The sequence below is a fragment of the Poecilia latipinna genome, unplaced genomic scaffold, assembly GCF_001443285.1.
Source record: "Poecilia latipinna isolate Pla-1442-1.1 unplaced genomic scaffold, P_latipinna-1.0 Scaffold849, whole genome shotgun sequence".
NCBI lineage: Eukaryota > Metazoa > Chordata > Actinopteri > Cyprinodontiformes > Poeciliidae > Poecilia > Poecilia latipinna.
This window is the reverse complement of record NW_015113465.1, coordinates 225,081-247,847: the sequence shown is the minus strand read 5'-3', so window position 1 is coordinate 247,847 and position 22,767 is coordinate 225,081. Positions and strand designations below refer to the sequence as shown.

The 22,767-nt window shown below is 39.4% G+C and overlaps 2 protein-coding genes across 5 annotated transcripts; one reads left to right on the top strand and one right to left on the bottom strand.

Moving 5' to 3' along the window:
* Positions 1 to 4,266: 4,266 nt before the first annotated feature.
* On the bottom strand, positions 4,267 to 11,399 carry LOC106956855 (pygopus homolog 2-like). Of its 4 annotated transcripts, none has more exons than XM_015047928.1 (4): positions 10,776 to 11,399; positions 9,321 to 9,381; positions 8,653 to 8,705; positions 4,267 to 6,521 (listed from the first exon to the last, which is right to left on the bottom strand). In XM_015047928.1, exons 2-4 carry the CDS (start codon positions 9,367 to 9,369, stop codon positions 4,854 to 4,856), a joined length of 1,770 nt encoding a protein of 589 aa, XP_014903414.1. In that variant the 5' UTR covers positions 9,370 to 9,381; positions 10,776 to 11,399; the 3' UTR covers positions 4,267 to 4,853. The 4 variants fall into 4 exon arrangements, with proteins under 4 accessions (XP_014903414.1, XP_014903413.1, XP_014903416.1 ...); XM_015047927.1 differs by having other exon boundaries at positions 11,199 to 11,399; XM_015047930.1 differs by lacking the exon at positions 9,321 to 9,381.
* Positions 11,400 to 12,727: 1,328 nt separating this feature from the next.
* Positions 12,728 to 22,767, top strand: LOC106956851 (SH2 domain-containing adapter protein E-like). The gene is made up of 6 exons (XM_015047923.1): positions 12,728 to 13,637; positions 16,288 to 16,414; positions 17,507 to 17,728; positions 18,029 to 18,245; positions 18,940 to 19,059; positions 20,118 to 22,767. The coding sequence occupies exons 1-6, from the start codon at positions 13,143 to 13,145 to the stop codon at positions 20,299 to 20,301; spliced, it is 1,365 nt and encodes a 454-aa protein (XP_014903409.1). The 5' UTR covers positions 12,728 to 13,142; the 3' UTR covers positions 20,302 to 22,767.

The window sequence follows — 22,767 nt, the reverse complement described above, 5'->3', positions numbered from 1 at the left end:
TTTACGCGGCGCAGACAGATCCGATTAAACCGAGAGTGGACAGAGAGCGCAACAAACCCAACAAACCCCCATGAAGGCGGACAACAAAAGCTGGTGCCCCCCGCCTCCTCCGATCATTTCCATGAGCAGAAAAGCCACAGGTGGATCCCGCTTTTGATCCAAATGCTGGGAAATGCCCGCTCAGCTCAACAGACCGCATTACTCATACTTTATTTCCAACTCAAAGTAAATAAGAAGCTGCTGAGTAAGTGTTACTGCACCTGCAGTGATGGTCCCGTTTCCGAGCTCTTCCTCTGCCAATTCCTCGGCATGTATAAATCAGCAGCAAGTCCACGAAGCGCTGAGATGGGGAGATGTTATTCCACGGGCCGAGGACATTGGGGAAAATTACCCCCACTACCAGTGGAACCTGTTGCCAGCACGTCCGACGGACCGTCCTCCCGCCTCGGCGGCGATTTGATTGGTGGGAAGCTGCTGAAGGGGGCGGGGCTTCCCTGCGCACTGACTTTCATCTCTCCTGCTGCACTTTAAAACACAATGCAGCCACTGTGTGACCCACTTCAGCTGTGTAATCAATGAGGAACGCTTTGCATGGCGGTATTATCTATAACAGCAGAACCAATGGGGGAAAAGAACCATAATTTGCTGCTACTTGAGATTACACTGCACTCCAACTTTAGTGATTAGGAAAATTATTCACTCCCCGTGAGCTGTTTCACGTTTAACCAGGTCACAACCACAAACCTTAAGACGTTTCATTAGGATTTTATGAAGTAAACTAGTGGAAGTGATACATGTTCAAAATGCTCTGAATAGTGCGGTGTGCTTTTTGCTCTGAACTCCTACATAAAATCCATCTGCCTTTAGAATTAGTGATATCTTGAACATTTTTAAATTGATTTGGATTTTGTGTTTCAGATGTTTTGAAATTTCAATGAAAAAAATGAAAACTGAAACTTTTTTAATATACCATTTTCAGATTGGATTGACATTTGACACTTTTAGCTTGTCAAAGCTAAAAGTGAAATTTGTGTGCTGGCAGAGAATAAATAAGACATTCTTTGCTGACTTCTGCAGTCTTCAATTTGACGAAGACATCTTAAGGGTAGTAAAAACGTAGTAATGTCTAGTCAAAGAGCCAGTTTTAGATTTTTGAAATGTAATTACAGATAGTCAAATGAAACCGATTTTATGCTAAAATGGCCTGCCATACTGCTTTCAAAGGAATAGGAATATGATGAGCTAATTGATACGCTCAGTCCAAGTAAAACAATGTTTTTGTTTTTTAATTCATGCTTTCATTTTCACATTTTCCAAAGGGTGTTAGTGTCTCACATAATGTGATTAAAACCTAAATGCAGTCATGTTGCATTTTCACTTCCATGCACCTGTAAAGTTTTTTACTTTTCTGTTGACACAAGCCATCCAATTTTACTGCAATTTCAAAATATCTCAATATGATGTTTCTTTTCACAGAGGCAGGACTTGATGTATATATATATAAAAAAAACTGAGTTACTGCTCTTACTGTTCCATATTGGTGCATTTACCTTAAATGCTGGAAAATGTCACGTATATACAGGCATGAAAAATAAACAGAAATTTCAGCCAAATGTTAAATTTGTTTTAGACTGCTCTTAAATTAAAGGATTAAAAATTCAATCTGATTAATCGATATAATCTAAAAGCAATTTGGCAAGTGCTAAAACCAAAGCACAAACAAATTGGCCAACTTTAATTTAATTAGCTGATTGGAGGAAAGCGAGTCTTTTTTTATTACTAAATCAACCAAAACTTAAGTTTCCACTTTATATGCTTTGTCCCTTAAAGGAGAGTAATTTAGTAATTTCTTTATTTTCAGCTTTCGTCCACAAAACTACAGCAGATATATTTCTGCTTTCATGTTTAATGTTTGTGACTAAACAAAAGCTTACAAAAAATAAATGTGTAAATCTTCTGCATAACCTTCAACATCAATGTCTAGGATAAAACAAAATTTTATGCGACTGTGTATGTAGAAAACAGCCAAATAATTCAAATAAAAGTGATAAACCAGACTTGGACAACATAACAAAAAACTGTTTTTACTTCAGAGTTTAGTACCTCTCCTTTCCCCACCGCCTGTAGTACTCGCAGGTTCCACCAGGAGGCACCAGAGCAGAGCAAGAGCACAGCACAAATAGTACAAAACAAAAAGGGAACGACTGAGAGCATGAAAATAAAGGCAACTTGGACATGTAATAAAGAAAAATGACAAGAAAGAATTAGATATAAACACCTTATACCGCAAGAAAAATGTAAAAATGGGTATTTCTGTTTCCTTTTTTTTCTCTTTAGTTATTTGGTCTACTTCAAGGTTTCCTGCAGTGAAGAATCCTGAAAATAAACGACAAGTTACTGCATTGGATCGCATGCATCTCCCTCCAATAGTTTCTGTTAAGGACTATGCACATCGTGATATGAGACATGATGTCACTACTTGCTATGCCAACACCATCCAAAAGCACTGGATTCACAATGTCATGAGTACTGCAGATAGAAAAAGAAAAACAAAAAAAAAACGGCCGTATAAAAAAATAAAACACCATGTATACAACCAAGACACGAGAACTCAACTCATCTTTTTTTTTTTTGTTCACTGGTTTTGACTCTGCGACTTGTTCACAAGTGATGGGAACTCTAGACAAATATTTCTGTCAGTATATTTACAAGTTTGTATCTTTTTTGTGTTTGTTTTTTGTTTATTTTTTTTTTTGGTGGCGAAACGTGGATGAGATCCCGACCTCGTACTCCTTTGGATTAACCGGCACTGGGTACAGAACGATGCGGTAAGTAGGGTTAAAGCGTGTGAGATTCAGCTTCCACGATACACTTAATACTGACATGTTTATACTGCCATACACTGATGCATCGTTTTCAGTTTTTCCCCCTTGCTTGCAGTAAAAGGCCAACAATGTGAAAGGGCAGTGCTGAACTGAACGTTTCAGTAGAAAACTAAGCTGTGAATTCATGGGACCTTTTTACAGGGTTCCTACACGTTTGTCTGGTAAAAAGTTTCCAAAGTTCCCAGTCCTTTAAGATCATTTTCAGATATAAACACACACAAAATCACTTAATTTATGGCTAATTTTTCTTTTTTTAACCAGGTATCAGATAAAGAAGCTTCAAAAACAACAGGAAGAAAGAAGGAAGAATAAAAGGAAGGAAAGAATGGAAGAAAGTAGAGCTGGGCAAACTTAGATTTTAAGAATAAAATCTCAGATTTTTATCATGCCAGACTAAATTTTTTTTATTTTAATTCATCCCCTCCATTTTCTTTTCAGAAAAGGACAAAAAACAAAAATATTTTCAAAAAGTGGCTTTTATTTCATCGCTTCTGTAAACTGAACAACAGAGTATAAGGGCCAGGCTATGAGAATTTGTTTAATTATGAGAATATAGACAAAATATTAAGAGAAAAAACTCAATTCTAGCAGAAAAAATTTAATATTACACGGAAAAAGTTGTTTTAATGAGAAAACAGTGTAGTTATCAGGATCTGATGTGAGTTCATGTGCTTCCTTCTTTAAATATGCAGACGGTTTCAAAGTCCAGCTACTGATAATTTGACGCTGATGTGTTAAAATTTGAAGTTTTTCTATTAAGTATTATCTCTAAACCTTAAACCAAAGTATAACTTTACAAGATGCTCAACATTCCTCATTTTAATTCAACTTTGTGTTGGAATTCTAAAGAAATAATACTTTAATCGCCTAATATTACAGCTTTAGTCTGGTAAATTTATTTTTATCAAAAAATAAACAATCTTACAAAATAATCAAAGTAAATAATAATTTTGATTTTTAATTTTATATAACCTTAGCCTTGCCTTAATATTTTGTTGTAATATTATTTTGAATAATTTTTTTAAAAGAATTATTTTGTTTGAAATTCAAATTTTATTTGAATCTGTCATACAAAGAAGCAACTTTGGGTTTGCTGACATCACTCTGAACTCTGGAAACACAAAGAGTGCAAAAAATAAAATAAATCATGATTTTCCAAAAATTTAATCTTCAAAAATAAAAATTTGATTAATCAATAAAACCGATTTATCACCCAGTCCTACAAGAAAAGCAAAAAGAAGAACAGAATAGTGGAAAAAATGAAGTTTATGTAGGAGTCAAGTCACACAGAAAAGGACGTAATGAAAGGAAGAAGTAAAGAAGAAAGGGAATAAAGGAAGGACATTGAAGAAAAGAAGAGAAAAAAGGAAGGACAGATGGATGATAGGAGAAGGTAGAAACAAGAAAGTACTGGAAGGATAAAATGATGAATAGAAGGAAAGAAATAGAAAAACATTCCCTACTCATTTTCTTTTTTCCACACTTAACCAAATAGTTGAACCGCATTCCAGGCGTCTTCTAATTAAAATCAGTAATCTGCTGAACTCATACCAGTACAAAGCGAGTATTTAAACATCATGTCCCACCGCCTGATTTAATTTTCTGAGTGTGTGAGCTGGAAATACCGCCGTGCACGCAAACGGTTCAGTCAGTCAGTCAGTCAGTGCGGGAGTTTCTGTGCCAGTCAGTCAAGCGGTTTGAGGTAGTGTGTTGGTGTCAGTGCTTTGCTGATTGGCAGCCGGATTTCTCAATGTGGGTAACATTCATCATGATTTCATACTCTAATTGCCGGGGAGGGGAAGGAAAATTTATTTGCCTAGAGTCACTCAAAGTGCTACGTTTAAGCATCAGAGTCGATGAGTGTGTCGCTTTTGTGTAGTGAACGAGTAAAGGGCTGGCCGAGACGCAGCTGACATGGCACACGGGTCATTCAGTTAGATCAGAGTCCGTTTGTCCGATCGATGCTGCTCAGCTCTCGTTAGCCGCCACCAGCTGGCCTAAACCCTGGCGAACGTACACGGCCTGAATGTCCTTGGTCTTGATGCAGAAGTCACAAGCCCAAACGGCGGCGCTTTCCGTGGTCAGCAGCCCGTACGCCGGTTCTGTAAGGCCCGTACAGTCACGGTGGAACCAGCGCTGGCACGTGGCCTCGCAAAGGATGGCGTCCTGGTCGTCGTGCACTTCCGCCAAGCACATGCCGCAAGGGAAGACCATACCGGGTCCGCCGAGTTTTCCGGGACCTGAGCTGGGCCCGGTTGTCGGGGCTGTGGGTCCAGGAGGCAGGGGGGACTGGGTGTTGGGGGTCGAGGTGGAGTTTGAGGGGGGGTTGGGGTTGCTGCCAGGCGTGTTGCCTCCATTGTTGTTAGCTATGTTGTTCTGATTTGAGTTGGGGGCCGCGTTGGACAGCGGCCCACCGGAACCGGGAGTGTTGTTCTGCTGGTTGTAAGAGGAAGAGCCTGCAGAGTTCGGCGGAGTTGATTGTTGCTGCTGCTGATTGGAGTTGTTGGAGTTCGGGGTGTTGGTGTTGTTGGGGGGCTGCAGCTGACCGGACTGCGGGTGCTGGGGTTGACCCGATCCGTTCAGCGGACCGGTAGGAGAAGAGTTGGGGTTGGGTTGCGGTGGAGCTGACGGAGGTTGGCCAGGTGTGTTTGCACTTTGCGGTGGGACATCGGGGTGGCTGGGAAAGCCTCCACCTGGTTGTGAAGGCCCAGAGTTAGAAGGCGGGCCGGGTGTAGTGCTGTTATTCGGGGGGCCGTTGGGATTCATGTTAAGCTGCTGCTGCTGCTGCTGCTGCTGTTGCGGCGGAGGACCAGGCGGACCCCCTCCTCCACCAAAGTTCTTCCCATCCTCGCTGCCGGGCCCTGGTGGACTGGGGCCGGGGTAGGGGCCTTCCTGTGAGGGAGGAAACTGTCCTTGAGGAGGCATACCTGGCAACCCTCCGCCTACCATGTTGCCACCAGGGCCACCACCCATTCCACCCATCATGTTCATCCCAGGACCCATGCCTCCGCCCATGGGAGGCAAGGGCCCTCGTGGACCTCCACCTCCGGGCAACGGTGGGCTGTTGAACGGGTGTCCGCCCTGTCCGTGCTGCTGCTGGGGGGGCATGCCGAAACGAGGATGGGGCGGCCCACCTCCTCCAGGACCCCCCATTCCTCCTGGAGACAACATGGAGTTAAATCCTGGCCCCGGATGCATGGGGGGACTGAAGTTTGGTTGCATATTGAACTGAGAGGGGCCACCAGGAGGAAATCCACCTCCCCCACCTCCTCCACCACCACCGCCGCCTCCACCTCCTCCGCCTCCGAAGCCGGGCATTCCTCCAAAGCCTAACTGGTGGTGCGGTCCAGCGTTACTCGGAGGGCCGAAGGGCGGTCTGCGTCCAGGCTGACCACTTCCCGGTCCGCTCGGGCCTCCCATGAAGTTCATGCCTGGACCCAACCTGCCTCCACCTCCATACCCACCTCCTCCACCGGCACCTGGACTGGGGAGAAACGGAGTCCCACCTGGTCCGCCTGCCCCACTAGGTCTGGACGGAGGTCCAAAGTCATCATCAAATGGGTTGGAGGCGACCAGATGGTCCACCATGGGCGTGGGAGGCGGCGCAAACTCAGTGAGGTGGGAGAACCCCGCCGCCTGAAACAGAAGAAGTTTACTTTTTAAAATTTTAATGGAAATATCATCAGCATTCTGCAGATTTCAACACTCAAATTTAAGACTTTTTAAAACCATTATGGATGGAGTTTAAGACCTGTATATCCACAGAAATGTATGAACCTTTTCCAGCAAACTGGTGATAAACTTGCACTTACCCATGACGGATGCAAAAAAGCTAGCTAGCTAGCAAGGGCATGTTAGCAGTGAGTTAGCGCTAGCCTCAACCGTCTCGAGTCACAGAACGCAATGAAGATGTCTGACGCAAACTTTTGCCTGACAGTGAAGTCCCGTGAGAAACCCCCACACAGCCCCCCAAAAACATAGAATATACAAGATTAAATAGTCCTGTCAAAACAAAATTTAAGAATTAAAGGCCAACTAACTTCTGAAAAATTTATTTAAGGCTTTTTACAATTTTTTTAGGGATTGTTTATAAGGGAGGCAAAGCAAATGTGTGCAAAATAACTTCTTGAGAAACACACACCCAAAACCTCTTATTCAATTCACTTTCCCATTAAAGTAAAAAAAGAATAGACAATACAATTGACTGAAAACAACAAATAGCAAATGATAGTAGAATCCTAAGTAGCCGTAAAAATAAACAACTGGATGTTAGGAAGTACATATCAACTCTTCTTCTTTTTGTGCCTTTCAGATACACAGATTTTAGCTGCCAAGTAAAAACTAAAAGTAGGGCGTCTTTTTGGGTTTCTGTATTTGTATCCAATATACTTCAGATTGGATGTTAACAGCCCATTAATAAAAATAAATGTCAGGGAGTGTCAGTCCACCCTTTTTACCCTTTTCCCACCAAGCAGGTTAACTAAAAATAGTATAAACTGTGAAGAAATATGGAGATTTGAAATGTAATGCAATAAGTCACTGTTCTCTGAATGTCCAGATAGTGCTGGTAGCGTTGCAGGAGTTTTGGAGTCCTCTTCTTTGCTCTAAGTTTCTTAAAATTGAATGCAGTGGCTATAAAAAAAAGTATTCACCGCCTTTTTTGTTACTCTTATTAATCAACAAAAATTTTTTTGCTTGTTTTTATAAAAAAAATATAAAAAAAAACACTAGTGAAAACTGATTTCCACAAAATAATAACAAATTAAAATATGCAACATAAAATAAGTGCATAAATATTCACCTCCCTTTAAAATGAGTGACCTAATTCAACAGAGGTCCAGCCAATTTGTGCCAATAGTCTCAAAACGACTCACCTGCGTGCACTAACGCTGTCTGAAATAGGACAGTGCGATGTGGAATATAAATATGAAATGCCAAATTTCTTGAAACTGAATATGAAAAAATAGATTTGAATTTGAATGTTTTTCTTGCTTTCTTTTCTATAAAAGAAACAAAAAAAAAACATTTTCAAAAGGTGGCTTATATCTCAGTCATCCCTCCTGTGAGTTGTACAACAGAGAATAAGAGAAATTTTGTTTAGTTACAAGAAAATAGTCATAATATTATCAAAATAAAGATGCAATTTTACCAAAAAAAAAAAAAAGCATCTTGAAATTATGAAAAAGGAGTCGTTTGGCTGAGAAAAAAGCTTGAGTAATATATTTATTTTCCAGGTTGGAGTTTCCATAAACGTACTACTTTATTCTCCTAATATTCTCACTATGTTCTCGTAATTAAAAAAGAAAAAAGTCTTATAATTTCATCATAGAGCTAACCTGAATTCAAAATCCAATAAAACAGAAGCCGCAAAACACGCTTGTCAAACAAGATGGCCGGCCTCTGGCAGTGATGACATCACTTTGAGCTATGAGTGCACTGGAGAAAAAAAAAAATCCAGATTTTCCAAAAAAATGTACCCTTCAAAAACCAAAACTTTGATTAACCAATAAAACTGACTATTGTTTAAAGACACCTGTGTCTGGAATCAGATTTGCTTTTGCAGACAGACGTAGCTACTAAACCCCGACTCAAAAATATGTGCAATAGCTATGCATATATTTGTGCTTGTCAATTTGTATAAATCCAAGTTTTTCGTATTTTCTTCTAAATTAAAAAAGCCAATTTTGTGCATCTTGATCGACTTGAGACACAGCTTTTTAAGAGCTACCGTACATTGTCGAGGAAAACCTCGATGCACCCTCCTCACCTGAGTGGAAGATTTCCTGGCCTTCTTCTTCTCCGGGCTCTTCATCTGTGAAGCTGAAGTAGGAAGAAACAGAAGGAGGAGAAACTTGAGCAACTTAAAAAAAAAAACAAAAAAACATTCTCTTCATGCCTCACATTATTGATCCACCACCAATCAGGTGCAGCATCACATTTGGATTGGCCAATACCCCTTAGTGACAGAGTGGAGCAGCTTTAGACCTAGGGCCTCTTTTTCATGTCCAACAGTTGAGATGGATTCAATGATGGGACATAGACTGGCATGAGGACAAGATGCTGAACATCCAGGCGTTATCATCACCAACGTTATGAAGCCTTGAATCGCAAATGACCCAGGCAGACCAAATGACCCAGGCAAGAGGGAGAGAGGCCGCAAACAGAGGCAGAAGAGGTAAGGTCAATGAGGGAGACAGGAAAAGACTTCAGACATGAGAACGAGGAAACAGTACTGAAGATACATTTATAGCAAGATAGACGTAATAACCTGTTCACAGACTCACTCTGTGAGAAACAGCCACCACCGAAGACAGTCGTGAAGTTTACATATGGGGGAGGCGAAAAGTGATTTGCTAACAGCACCAGTGCAGCCCATTGCAGCGCAGTAATGGATGATTCCGATCTGATCGGGAGATGGGTGAAGGTAATTCCTACCTTTTCGTTTTCCTTGTCCCGCCAGTAGTCTCCCCGATTCGGAAGCCATTAGCTAATATGACTGTCGGTGAAGTGGCAAATCACCGTTCATATGCAAGGGAAAAAAAAAGTTACAAAAATGACGACGTCTTGAAGGCTACATGCCATCAGGTTGAGTCTGCCACAGAGGCCCGGAGGTCCAAAACACGACAATACGTTTAGGTTTTTCTTCTTCATCATCAATGGTGCAACATACTCTTTAATTGAAGAGTTTTGTCCGGAGTTGTTGTGTTTTGGACCTCAGGTTCAACCTCCCTGTCAGTCCTGTAACTACAGCATTGGCTAACACTTAAAAGTGAACTGGATTAGCTGGTACAATAACGCCGGCCCAGGTCTGCAAATATTTTAGCCACGGTGTCTGTCACGCCAGGATTTGGTCACCAAATCAACGTCAGACAAAAGTGACAACACTAGTGTTATGCAGCGGAAATTTACGGAGCTCATAAAGTGCCACAAGTTTAAATTAAATGGAAAATTAACCGATTTGGGTTAGTAAACAGTGTGCACAGATTTGCTGTCATATTTGTGTCAGTGTGCAGCAGGAATTGTACTGAGCTGTGTTTCCAGTAAAGAGGTAGTTCAACATGGTGATAATAACATAGAACCAGATATCAAGCAAGGGCTTAACAATTTCAAATTGTTTTTAATGCAGAAGGAAACAATGTACTGTGATAATTTCCTGTCCTGCTCTAATAAACAAACTCCAATTTAGGTTGTTTATAACCCTCAAAAACATGTCATATTTTTGGATTAATTTATGGTTAAAAAAATCTTCTTGGTCAGTAATTTTAAACATCAGACCATGTTACACTTTTGTTTAAATATTTGGGTTACTACCATGAAACCTTAGTATTTCTAGTCAAATTTAGCATCGCAACAATTAGTAAATCTCACTAGTTGTTACTAAAGGAAAAACGTCACAGAGAAGGTTAGAATCAGAGCGAGGAAAACTTCCATCGATGATGACTAGCATACAATTTAGCGACAGAACTGCAGGATTTTTTTTCATGTTATGTTTCCCTAGTTTTCAGATTTGGGTCTGATGTCATTCCCAGACCCAAGCTCTGGAATCTTAGTTCAAGTATTTTGAGGCGTTTATATATCGATAACCGCTGGGATAATCATTTGCTTTATAAAATAAAACAAAAACATGGAACATATATCAAAAATAACAAAATAATTCCTAAAGCTGGTCGATGAGCAATGGGTCTTCCATTGAAAGTGTCCAAATTGGTGCATTATATGCTTACCACATTTTTGTGTGATCTAAATCATACAGGTATCATTAGAATGTTTGAATTCTAGATGTTGATTATCCCATTTTGCATATCTGTGCACACGTTTCCTAAACTTATCAAACGGGTGTTCCCAACTTCTATTTTTATTACTACATCTGGCACTTGCAGGGCTCCGTACCAATTTCGTGTAGATGCAACCCAGCTTCTTTCTGTTGGTTGATGCTGGTTTTCGTACTACCAGCTGTTAGTCAGCAGATATACGGTACAGAGCTCCCCGTCCTCCTCTAATCACTTGCAGATGTTTGGTTAGCAACTTGCAGGACGGTACGTTTGCTAACCAGTTAGCCACGTTACCCAATGTGGCTAACCAGCAGCGTTGAGATTTTCACTCAAAACTCGTAAAAATCATAAACCAAACTCTGCCATATGTGTCTCTACAGTCATGTATGAGCAGGTGCAAATAATTTTAACACATATCACATAATGTATAGCACAAAGAAATCGATTAGGTTGTGTGAACTTGCTGTTTGCTATGCTAACATTAGCGAGTTAGCTGCAGATTGCTAGCCATCTGGCAGACTATCGTGGAAGCAAACTGTACCCTTTCTCCGATGCTTGCTCTGCTCTGCTGTCCTTTAAAATGAAACTCGCTGGTGTGTCATTGCCAGCAAACCAGTCCTCATACGGTGTGTGCTTGTTGATCCACCATTCAACTGTAATTCATTCAAAAACGCAAATTTCTGTCATAATTATCACGGCCTTTCTGCCGCTACCGGACAAAGAGGGAGAAGCAGGGGCAGCCAGCAGCACGGACGGTTACATTTCATCACACAAATAGGGGTGTTGTTAGGTGTTTACTACTTATTTTACCTCCACTTTTGGTAAATAAAATGCCCAGTTTGCTTGAATTCGATAGTACAAGCCCAAATAGAAAGGAATATCTATACCGCCTTGCAGAAAAAAAGCAACATGTTCTTATTTTAATTTCTAAAATAAAAAAAATCACACCCACACTTTTGGCTAGTCTAAAATATGCAGAGCTGGTCTAAGCAGCCTATTTCCCAACCTGCATTTCAATAATAAGGATTAAAACTAATATGCCACACATAAGTTTATTTATTTTAAGTGAATTTCTGTCTTGAACAGTAGTTGCATGAGTTGTGGTGAAACAACATTATTGTAAGTGCATGCTGCTAAATTTTAAACCTTGAGATATATTATATTATATTATATTATATTATATTATATTATATTATATTATAGAGAGGATCTTGTTTTCCTGAAAGTTTCCATACAGAATAAAAAAAATCCTATTAAGTCATTATATTTCTTCTGCTTTTATTGAATTTGTTTGAGATATTTGCTATTGTATTTGTGAATTGATAATAATTTTCTCATTGATTTTTGGTCACTGGCAATATATTTGTGCATTGTAATTTTGTATATATTTTTATTTTATTTTGTTTGTTTGTATTTTGTTATTTACATTTTATTCCATGCGTTTGTTTCCCCACAGTAAATTATCAGGATTTTACATTGTAGCACAAAACAAAAGCAAAACAAAACAAACAACATATATTCTGATAAATATATTTTGTAAAATCATAGGAATATTTATCATATGTAAGAAAATCTGTAAATATATGTAGAAAATTAAAAAAACCTATTAAAATGGGTAGTATTTTTTTCAAAGATGTTTTATTATTTTACAGATTCATTCATTCATTCTAAAAATTCTTTTGAATTTTTTTAATTTATCTGTAGATACATGTATTTTTAATTTATTTTATTTATTTTTTGCCAAAATAGTGGACAATTTGAATATTTTGAAAGAACCTTATTAATATTTAACAATGTTTTGTCCTTGGTTTCTGTAAAATAAAAAGAAGAAACAAGGAAAAGAAACCTGAAACATTGTTGGTGTAGAAAACATGTTTATAAATAGAGATATTTTTCATTGATTACTGACACGTGGGGAGTGCGAGGTGGCCAGGCTTGAAGGAGGGACCCAGGGCACCAGTGAATTTAGGACCACCACTGATTCTCCGCCCACCAGGGACTGCCTCCCCGTTGTTAAAGCAGATACCCCCCACACGGGCTCATTTATTTTGCTTTTTCCACTGTGGACGCTTGTAACCGACCCATTAGCCGCTCTGGGAATGGGACCAAAAATCACCATCAAGAAAAACTTTGCCTTTTTTCGGATGATCCCGCTCCGATGGCATCTTTTTATCCAAAGGGAATAAACTTTCTTTAAACTGAAAAAAGGAGCAAATGTAAGAAATTTTCAAATGGGATAAAACTTGAGTATTGTTTTTTTTTTCCCTACTAATCAGGCTTATGTTTTATTGGGGCCATTTTTTTAAAATAATTTTTTTAAAGTGAGGTGTGAAAATGTTCTGTCCATTAGAATAAAGCAGCGGAAGTCTATTGTTAGAGAGGCAGTGATTTTCTAAAGGTGCCTCCCTGGAGGCCCCTTTGCATGACGCTGAAAGGTGCAGGACGAGGCAGGAAAGTTTAGAGATCTCCATCCAAGGGGGAAAAAATGGCAAAGTGGTTCAAGGAATTCCCCCTGGCCCTGAAGAACGGTACGGACAAGATCCGGTCAGTCTCTGAGTCCGGCTCCCATCCGAGGGCTAATAAAGCCGGGCTGTTGATCAGCATCGGGACCAAAACGGGCCACCGGAAGAACTCCTCTGCAGACAGCGCAGCAGGAGGTGGAGGTGTCGGCTTGCTGTCCGGAAAGAACCGAAAAAACTCCGGCGCAGAGGTCAGCAGGAACGGGGTTGGTTCCCAGAAAGACGGGAAGGCTTGGGACACTTTGCTGGCCGGGAAAAGCCGCAAGAACTCCAAAGCAGAGGCGTTGTTGGAGGAGCAACACAGACCCCCGAAGACCTCCCCGCCCGCCTGCGCCTACATCAGCCGGATGATAAGAGTGGACAAACAGGACAAAAGCCCCAACTTTACAATCAGTGGTACCGCCGGCAGCCCAGTGAGCTCTGAAGCAGAGAAACCTGCAGCGCAGTCCAAAACGGGAACTGTGAGTTTTATTCTAAGAGCTCATTTTGACTCTCCTAAAATATATTTATTGTAACAATAAAAAGGAACCAGAAACCTGTTTAAAGAGCTGTAATTGTAATATGGACCGCCTCTGGCCCCGTATGTCCCGTATATGTTGTTTTAGTTTTATATTATTTAATTTTATTCTATAGTGTAAAATATATATATAAGAAACCCTGAGCCCAAAGTGCCACAGCATAACAAATAATTAGCTAAAATATTAAATATTTTATTATTTAAATAAAACTGTGATAATACATAAAAAACATTGTATAAATATTAATAATTTACTAGATATGTAAATAATTAGATTCTAAAATCAGGCAAAGATATTATTTATTTAACTATTTCATATTTTGTGTGCTATACGTTTTAATAAAATAATTTTGAACACTGTGATTTGCAAAATAAAGTCCAACATTTGAGTGGTCACCTGAATAGCAGTTTAACTGGAGACCAATCACCATTCACATATCAGTGCTAAGCCCCACCCACTGATTTTTGACAAAAAATATTCCCTAAAAGAATAACTGAATAAATACTGAAGTGCCATTTGTGCTTTTAAGATATAGTGAGTTCAAATTTAATCTCAATATGCATTTATTCAATCATGTATACATTACTGAAACATTTGTTTCTTTTTTATTTAATATATTAAATAAAAAAGACCATTTGAATGAGAAACATATCTAAAACTGGCAGGACTGAACAAGGACAACCGTGGCTTCAAGAGAATATCGGCACTTTTGATCCTCCATATTGAGTTGCAATGGTTTCTATCAAATACCCTGAAAATGTTGCATTTACTGAGTGAATAACTGCAAAGTTACCTATTCATACTTGCTTATTTGTTCTTTGGCAGTAATGTCCAGTGAGTGGAAATGACCAAAGAGACGCAGGTAGTCTGACTTTTTTTAAAAAAAGTGTGTGTAACACAAGAGATATTTGTTATCCTGTTCGGTTTGTATTCAGTTTCACTTCTACCTTGGGTGGGTTGTGGTCTACATGGACAGACACTTGAAAACACATTCGGGGGGCAGTTTTCTTTACTTAAATAGCTTATATAGAAAATTTAATTAGGATTCTATTAGATTTTGTTGTACTTTTTAATGGTAGGTCTAATATTAAAAATATAAATGTTTTAATTTGTGTACAAAATGTAATATTTTTCCTAAAATGACAGGTAAATACCAAAACATATGTGTCCTTAAAGCTTTTCTTATGGTAAAAGTACAAACACATGTTTTTAGTTTGTGATTCTTTGCATGTTGCATGCTAATCTGACATGTTTCTCCTACCTTCTCTAATGGGATAGCAGTAAACTGTCTGACTGCAGCTTCAGGAAAGGCATAAAAGTGAAGAAGCCTGGCTCCAGTCCAAACTCAGAAAAGACTCATTATTGTCTCATTTCCCCTCCTCCTCTCTGTGTCTGTGCCTCCCACTGTGCCCATCCCTCCCAGATTGTGTCACTCTGCTCCTCTCCACTGTTTGACCTTCTACCTTCGTCTTCCTCTGCCTCGATTACAAAACTGTTGGCAGACATATGAGGTCGTCACCTTCCTCTGGCTCAGTTTTGACCTACGCAGAGGCCCCTCCCTCCTTCGCTCTGCTTCGTCCCTCTCATTCATAACATTCTTTCCCTCTGGTGACTGCTGCCATGTTTTACGAAACTCAGTGGGATTGAAATCAGGAGCTGGCCAAAACCTTCGTCAGTTTATCCTAAAAAAAAGTATGATGGGGGGGAAAAAAAACATCAATAATTACACCAATTATAGTAGATATTAGAATTACATAGAGCTGGACGATATGGCTGAAAAATGTATCACGATGTAGGCATTTCACATCAGTCAATATCAATAATTATAGTTTTTTTTTTGTGTTTCAAAAATCCAAAATACAGCCAAATAGAGAAATTGTGAATAAAATATTCCATTTTGTTGTAAGGCTGGACAATATGGCTGACAAAAAAGTATCGCGATAAAAGTATTACATATCAGTCGATATTGATAATTATTGTTTAAAATATCTGAAACTCTACCAGTCTGATGGTGTGACCTTTCCTGTCTTATCCACAGTTTTCAACATCCACAGTATTTTTAAGGCACAGTGACAAAACCTTAAACTGCTGCTGTGCAAGTTACTCAGCAGGTTGTTGCTAGGTAACCACAAGTAAGTCAGTAGGTCGTTGCTAGGTAACCAAAGAGTGAGTGAGTTGGTAAATGCCATTCACTTTTCCCTCCTTTAGCTGACCGGGAAGAGTTGAGCAGTTGTGTACACTGTTAAAAAAAAAAAGAAAGCGTTTTTAATTCATGGTATTTATACGGTAAAATTCAAGCAACCACAGTGGCCAGTACTTTACCGCAAATCAGAGACGTTTCATAATTTCTTTTTACAGTGTACATTTGACGAAAAAAATGTGTTAGTAAACCATGAACATTACACTAAATATTCTAAAGAACAATCTAACACCATTTTCCCAAGCAGAAATTCTATCATTTATTCATTTTGAAATGAATTTGACTTGATTACTGTGTAAATTTAACCTCAAACATGAGTTTCGTCTATGAGTTCACAGTTTAAAGGATCTACACCCCCCAAATGACTGTTTTTCCTGTGCTTTCCTGATCTAGTTGATCATTGTGGAGGATTACGCAGACCCGTTCGATGCCCAGAAGACCAAAGAGCAGAGGGACGCAGAGAGGGTCGGGGAGAACGACGGCTACATGGAGCCGTACGATGCACAACAAATGATAACCGGTAGGAACTCGTAAAACCCTCTCGACCTCACAGGATTCCCATTTTCAGTCACTTCATCATCCTTCTGAGAATGTGAATCACTCTGCTCTCTGGCTTTGCTATGATGACTGCATTTCATTTGGACAATGGGTGTAGTTTCCTGTCCTCACTTCCTCTTTCCTGTTTCTGTTTCCTGGTGCTATTCTCTCAAAAGGAAGTCGGCCCCGATCGCCGGCTCCCAGAATCTGGGATGCACCCCTATTTGGGCCTCTCAGAGTCAGAGGAAATACGGTGTCTAATCAGGGAATCGGATGCTGCCGGGAACTTTTTAGTTTGTTGTTTTTACCAGCAGAGTCACACAATGGCACTGCGTGAAGGTGGACAGGCTTTACTGCTCCTCCGTCTCTCAGGTTGTTTCTCGCTGAGACGGTGTGAAGTCAGCAGAGGATGTGATGATGTGAGTCGCTCGGTTTAAGAGGCTGAAATCACATGGAAAGGTCAGCAGGGCAGTGAACGCGGCCCAGCATTATTTAGCAGCTGAGATCAGTTAATAAATCACAACTTCAAGCAGACTTTCTTTGGCTAATTTCTATTTTTCTCGTTTTTATTCAAGTCAGGGTTGAAAGCCAGGCTCCTCTGAGTTTTTTTTATTGGGGAAAAATCTAAACAGATGTGCATACCTTTAAACTAATATTTTGTTAAAGCACTTTTTAAAGCAATTTCAGCATTTATTGTTTATTTTTTGGAACACATATTACATCAATTAAAGTGCCACTAATGAACCTGAAATAAAGTCCAGCTGTCTCGATTATTAAAATAACAAGGAAAACGTTGTCATCGTCTCATTTAAACATGAGATTAAACATTTGAGAGTGGTTTTCTTCCGATGATGTAAAAAAAAAAAAAAAAAAAAAAAAAAAAAAAAAAAGGAAACTGGTTCGATTGAAATTCAGCTACAACCTGATCCAGCAGAACTTTTTTGTGTCCAGCTTTCCCGTCTTTCTCCCACAATGTTCCCTGCAGCTGCTGCAGGTTCTGCGTCGCTCCAGCGGTCGAGGCTTTTATCTCTCGGCAGAGATTTTAATCTTTAATCCCTTCTCTTCAACCTGCCAGAGATCAGACGTCGGGGATCTAAGGACCTGCTGAAGGTGTGCATGTCGGCAGACGGGAGCGAGGGACCTGCGGAGAAAGGTCAGCCGGCTGCCATCTATGACAACCCGTATGAGGGAAGTGGCGATGGTGAGCGGACGAAGCCGGAGCTGGACCAGCGTCCCGCAACCGAATACGAGTTGCCATGGGAATGGAGGAAGCAGCACATCGTCCGAACTCTGTCGGGTATAATAAAGCATCTTCATCACATTGTTATTATCTGAAGGTTTGTCACTGAGTTTGAAGTTTGACTCTGGTTGAAGCTTTTCAAGAGTAGATGGTTGTGTTTGTGTTGCCCCGCCTGCTTCTCCCTCACATGCATATTTTATAAGCCCCACAGACCAACAGCATACTCAACATCTTGTATAAAACATCAAAGTACTCTGCTGTGTTTTTAGACATCAACAGAAAGTTCAAACTCAGGAAGAAAGTTTTTTTTTTTCTGTATATATCTATTTTACTTTGCTTGTGCTCGTCTTTTCCCAGCACAATTTGACAACCCAGTCAAAGAGGAGACGTGTTTTCATACACTCACCATGCAGACCCAGATGCTGCAGCAGCAGCAGCATCTGAGGCAAAAAAGCAGAAGCCAAAAGATCCTGAGATCCTCTCACCCGACTCTGCTGCCATCTACGCTTCCCTGCAGCAGCCCTGATGGAGAGGCATGCTGCGTGGATCCACTGCTGCCTCTGGAAAAGCAGAGGTAGCACCCTGCTCTCCTCTATAGATAAAAACACAAAACATACAGTATATTCTGAAATTAATCACACCTTTGGATATTTTTTATATACAATTGGGCAGGTTGAAATGTGAAGGGAGCATCATGTGTCCACGTTATGCTCCAGTACATTTAGTTATTGTTCTTGTGAAATAGTGTTTTCTTTTTTGGGAAGTCTTTAATTAATTTAAGATGAAGAAAAACAATATCCTTCTCCAAAATGGCAAAAACCAACAACAACAAAAAAATTAAATAAAGAAAGGAAAGTTACAAAAACATTTAAAGAGAAGCAGAAAGCTGAAGAAAATTATTTCTGAATCAGAAGAATAGGAAGTGTTTATTACAGAGCAGGAGCTGTAAATGTTGGGCAGATCAGTACAGATTTCACAGCTGTGACTCCGACTAAATGTCTGGTTATTGATGAAACATTACTCAGTTACAGTGTTTAGATGTTTTCTCAAGTTTTACAAATTATGTTTAGCTAAAATGAAAAGAGATTATTTAACATGTAGAGTTTTAAAAATGTTTAAAGCTCAAATTGGACTCTGCAGAGCACTCCATGACCCACATGTTTCAGTGGTGTAGATGTTTTAGGAGTCATATCCAACGTCACCTAAAATCTCAACAAACATGTTGAATATCAAAGGGACGTGTGGATTCTGCTCTGCGTCTCTTCCAGCTGGTACCACGGCTGCGTTACCCGGCAGGAGGCCGAGTTCCAGCTGCAGTCCTGCAGAGAGGCCAGCTTCCTGGTCAGGAACAGCGAGTCAGACAGCAGCAAGTACTCCATCGCCCTCAAGTGAGTGTTTCCTGAAGGTGCAGGCTCAGCTTCCGCTGGATGAAACGTTTCCAATTGGATGCACGTTTCTTATTTGTGGCTTTGCTGTAGTCTGTGTTTGAAAGAATGCAGGACAAGTTAGTGGGTGTAGATAAAGAGGCATTTAAACCAAAAACTGAAATTAACAGAAATTTTGAAAAAAACGAAACAGAAAGCCAAGCTGCACCCAGCAGGACATAAAATAAGACGCGCAGCTAGAAAGAAGGGTCGGCTTCTCCTGAGCTGAAGCTCAGCCGTCGCTCTGGTCTGACCAGCATCGGCCGGTGTTTTTTCATATGATTTCGCTAGAAACTCAAAGATGCTACAACCTTTTCTGAAACATGAAATAAAGTATAACATGAAACTAAACTAACTAAACTTCTGTTGGATAGAATGAGAACACAAAAAGGCCATAATGCAGACTCTACTAATATAATATAATATAATATAATATAATGCTTTTATTTATGATAAAACCTAAATAAATGTAGCTATACGTAAATAAATTAAAAATAATCAATGAAATTACTGAAGGGGGAAACCTTGCAAAACAAATATGATTATGCCTATAATCATATAACTAATATCAGTATTTTTTATTATATATTATGCAATTATTATTGCAATGTTATTACATAATAATAAAACAGCTAATATATTACAATATTATTAATAATCATTATGCTATCATGTTATTAATAACATTGATAATAATAATTGTGCTGTTAGTATTGCTATAATACTAATAGCTCTTATATTATTACACAATAATTATTAATAATATTTGTTATTATATATACATATTATGTAAGTTAAAAACTAAGGGAATAAATGCACTAAGGAGGGAGGAAATAAGTAAACCATCAATAAATGAAGAGGCACCCCTTGCAAAACATCTTTGTTTTTAATTAATTTCATCTTTGTTCTTTTTTATCTTACGTTCGTCACATCTCCGTTGCATTTCCTTTGCTAAAAGAACCTGAAAGTTTTGATGAAAAGGTCAGTGGATGTTGGTCTTCATGAGTCTCGTCTGTGTCCAGGACGAGTCAGGGTTGCGTTCACATCATCGTGGCCCAGACCAAAGAGAACGGCTTCACCCTGGACCAGAGCAGCTGCGTGTTCCCCAGCATCCCGGAGGTGGTGCACCATTACCGCACCAGCCGCCTGCCTTTCACCGGGGCGGAGCACATGACGCTGCTCCACCCCGTACCTCGCATCCACTGACTCTGACCTTAAAACCTCAAACGCATTTGAAGCAGAGATGAGAGGAAATAATCTAAGAAAGTATGTTTCTTTTGCCTGTACAACTACAACCCTCTCAAATGTGTATTTTTTAAATTTTTTTTGTTGTTGATTTGATGTTTAAAATGTGTTCAGCTGCCTGGGTTTTATTCACTTATTTTACTTTCATGTGCAGCTGATGCAAAACATCCAGGCTGCTATTTTGCATGTGAACAAGCCCTGCAGAAATGACAAGGCACTTTTTTTCTGATTTAAATGTGACCTGATTTCAGAATGTGTTATTAACTGTGCCTCTAAGTAAAACTGCTGCTTTATTGTTACTAAGTTAAATTTCCAGATATTGAAAACATTTGAGTTTATCTCTCCTGCCCTCTAGTGGACAAGGAGGATGAACTGCACCTTTACCGAGACAAAGACTTGCTCCATGCAATAAAACACATCTAAAGATATGGAAAAAAGATATTCTCAGAGCAGTTTCATAAAATTATAATTTATTTCGGCATCAGCTGTCCCATGAAGATTGTTTTCTCTCCGTTTTACTGTGAATGAGGGAGCAGTTTCCACTGCGTTGTGTGCACTGGGTGACTGGGTGATTCACCCCAAAACAATGTGCGAGACAGAGCTCCAGCTCAGCGGTAATTGTACTTTTTACTGACAAAGACCCGAGGATCAGGCTTAAGATGTTTATTCATTTCAGGGAGCGTTACAGTGATTCCCAACCTGTAGGGGAAGCAGAGAGCTAAGAGATGGGCGATCAGCGCTTGGGGGATGGGTTGAGACTTTTAATATGTTGTGCTCTACTCCTGGCACCCTTCATGCAGATTTGTGTCAAAGTTGTTGGAGTATACAGAGAAACCTTTGACCATTCCTCTTTGCTTTCCCTCCAGATTCTCCTGACTTTGCTCTTCTCGCCTAAGTTTGGAGAAAAGATTGGATTTAGATCTGCAGCCTGAAGGCTGATTTTGTGTCTGGTGAACCATTTCCGTGTTAATTTGGGCGTTTGTTTTGGTTCCTTTTGTTACGGAAAGCTTCAGAATACCAACTCAGACCACCAGATTTCTATTAAAAATGTTCTGGTATTTAAGAGACTGTGTAATGCAATGTACTCTAACAAAAATATGTCAATTTACTTGAATGAGAAACCAGAAACCACATCGCCCACATGTCGTATTTATTGCAGGAACACTCAGTCTTAGTCTGATCTGACCAAAACACCAAGTTGTTGTACTGAGAGCCAAAGGATTTGAATCAAAACAAAGGTTTCAGGATCTTTGGAGGAGAAACCAGCCCACGGCATCACAGAACCTCAGCTTCATCTCACATACAGCTTATGTTATGGTCCATGAAAATGTTTACTTTTGTCACAGTAGGAAAGTTTAGGCGTTTTTTTTCTGGCAGATCTAATGGTTTTCCTGTAGACTTGGTGATGTTAAGGTACAACTCTTTGCTGCATCTGAGCTTGTTTGTGTCTGGTGCCAAGATAAATCTGATCCCTCATAGAGCCTTGTTTGTTGCTATTCTTGTTTTTAAATGTTTAGACAATCTGACCTTATAGACAGCTCAGGCGAGCAGCTTTTCAAATTATTATTTTATTTTGCAGAAACATAAAGAAAATAGAAAAAGGTCTATGTCTGTACCAATTCCTTGGAACTTTAACTTACAAAATGTACAATATTTTAATCAGTTGAGGCTTATTTTAAAGGGACTGGTGTGGCTTTTAATTATTATTGTTATTATTGTGGCACCATTCCAGTTTAAGTGGAATAAACTGGAGAAGAAAGTAAAAAAAAAAATCAAATTTGAGAAGCAACAAAGTAGATGTAGATGCTCTGTACTTACATGGTTATGAACAGTATTTAAAATGAAATAAAAAAGCACATACATGCAAACCCTGGCTGTGATGAACAGTTAAGTTCATCTTTAAGTTGTGTATGATCTGCTCTGATTGATCAAGACCAATTTTTAACATTAATCTCCTATTTAACAGATGCCAGATGGAGCATAACTTTTTCGCGTTACAAAGGGGGGCTACCAGGAGAAAAGGTTACGGGAATATGCTTATTAAATAAAAACATCTTGGAAGAAGAATTTACCTTTTTAAAGCTAAGCATCAGATTTATTCTTTTTCTTTTTTTTTTTTTTTGTCTTTAGATCTAGTTTGTCATATATACGATAGCATGTTATGGTTAATTTTATTGTAAAAGATTATTTGATGAAAATTAAATCTTCCCTTGCAAAAACAACCTTAAAAGTGGCCCACTCACAGTGACATCACACAAGGAATATGATTATTTCTAAAGTCAGTCTATTTGAAATTTTTGCTATTCTTTGTTTTTCATTGCATGTTTTCAGGTAAATTCTTTCTTCGAATGTTCTCTCTTTGCTTGTGTCAGCTGATCTGTTTGATTCTTTACTGAGTTTTTAAAACCTTTGGAAATTCTGCTTCGA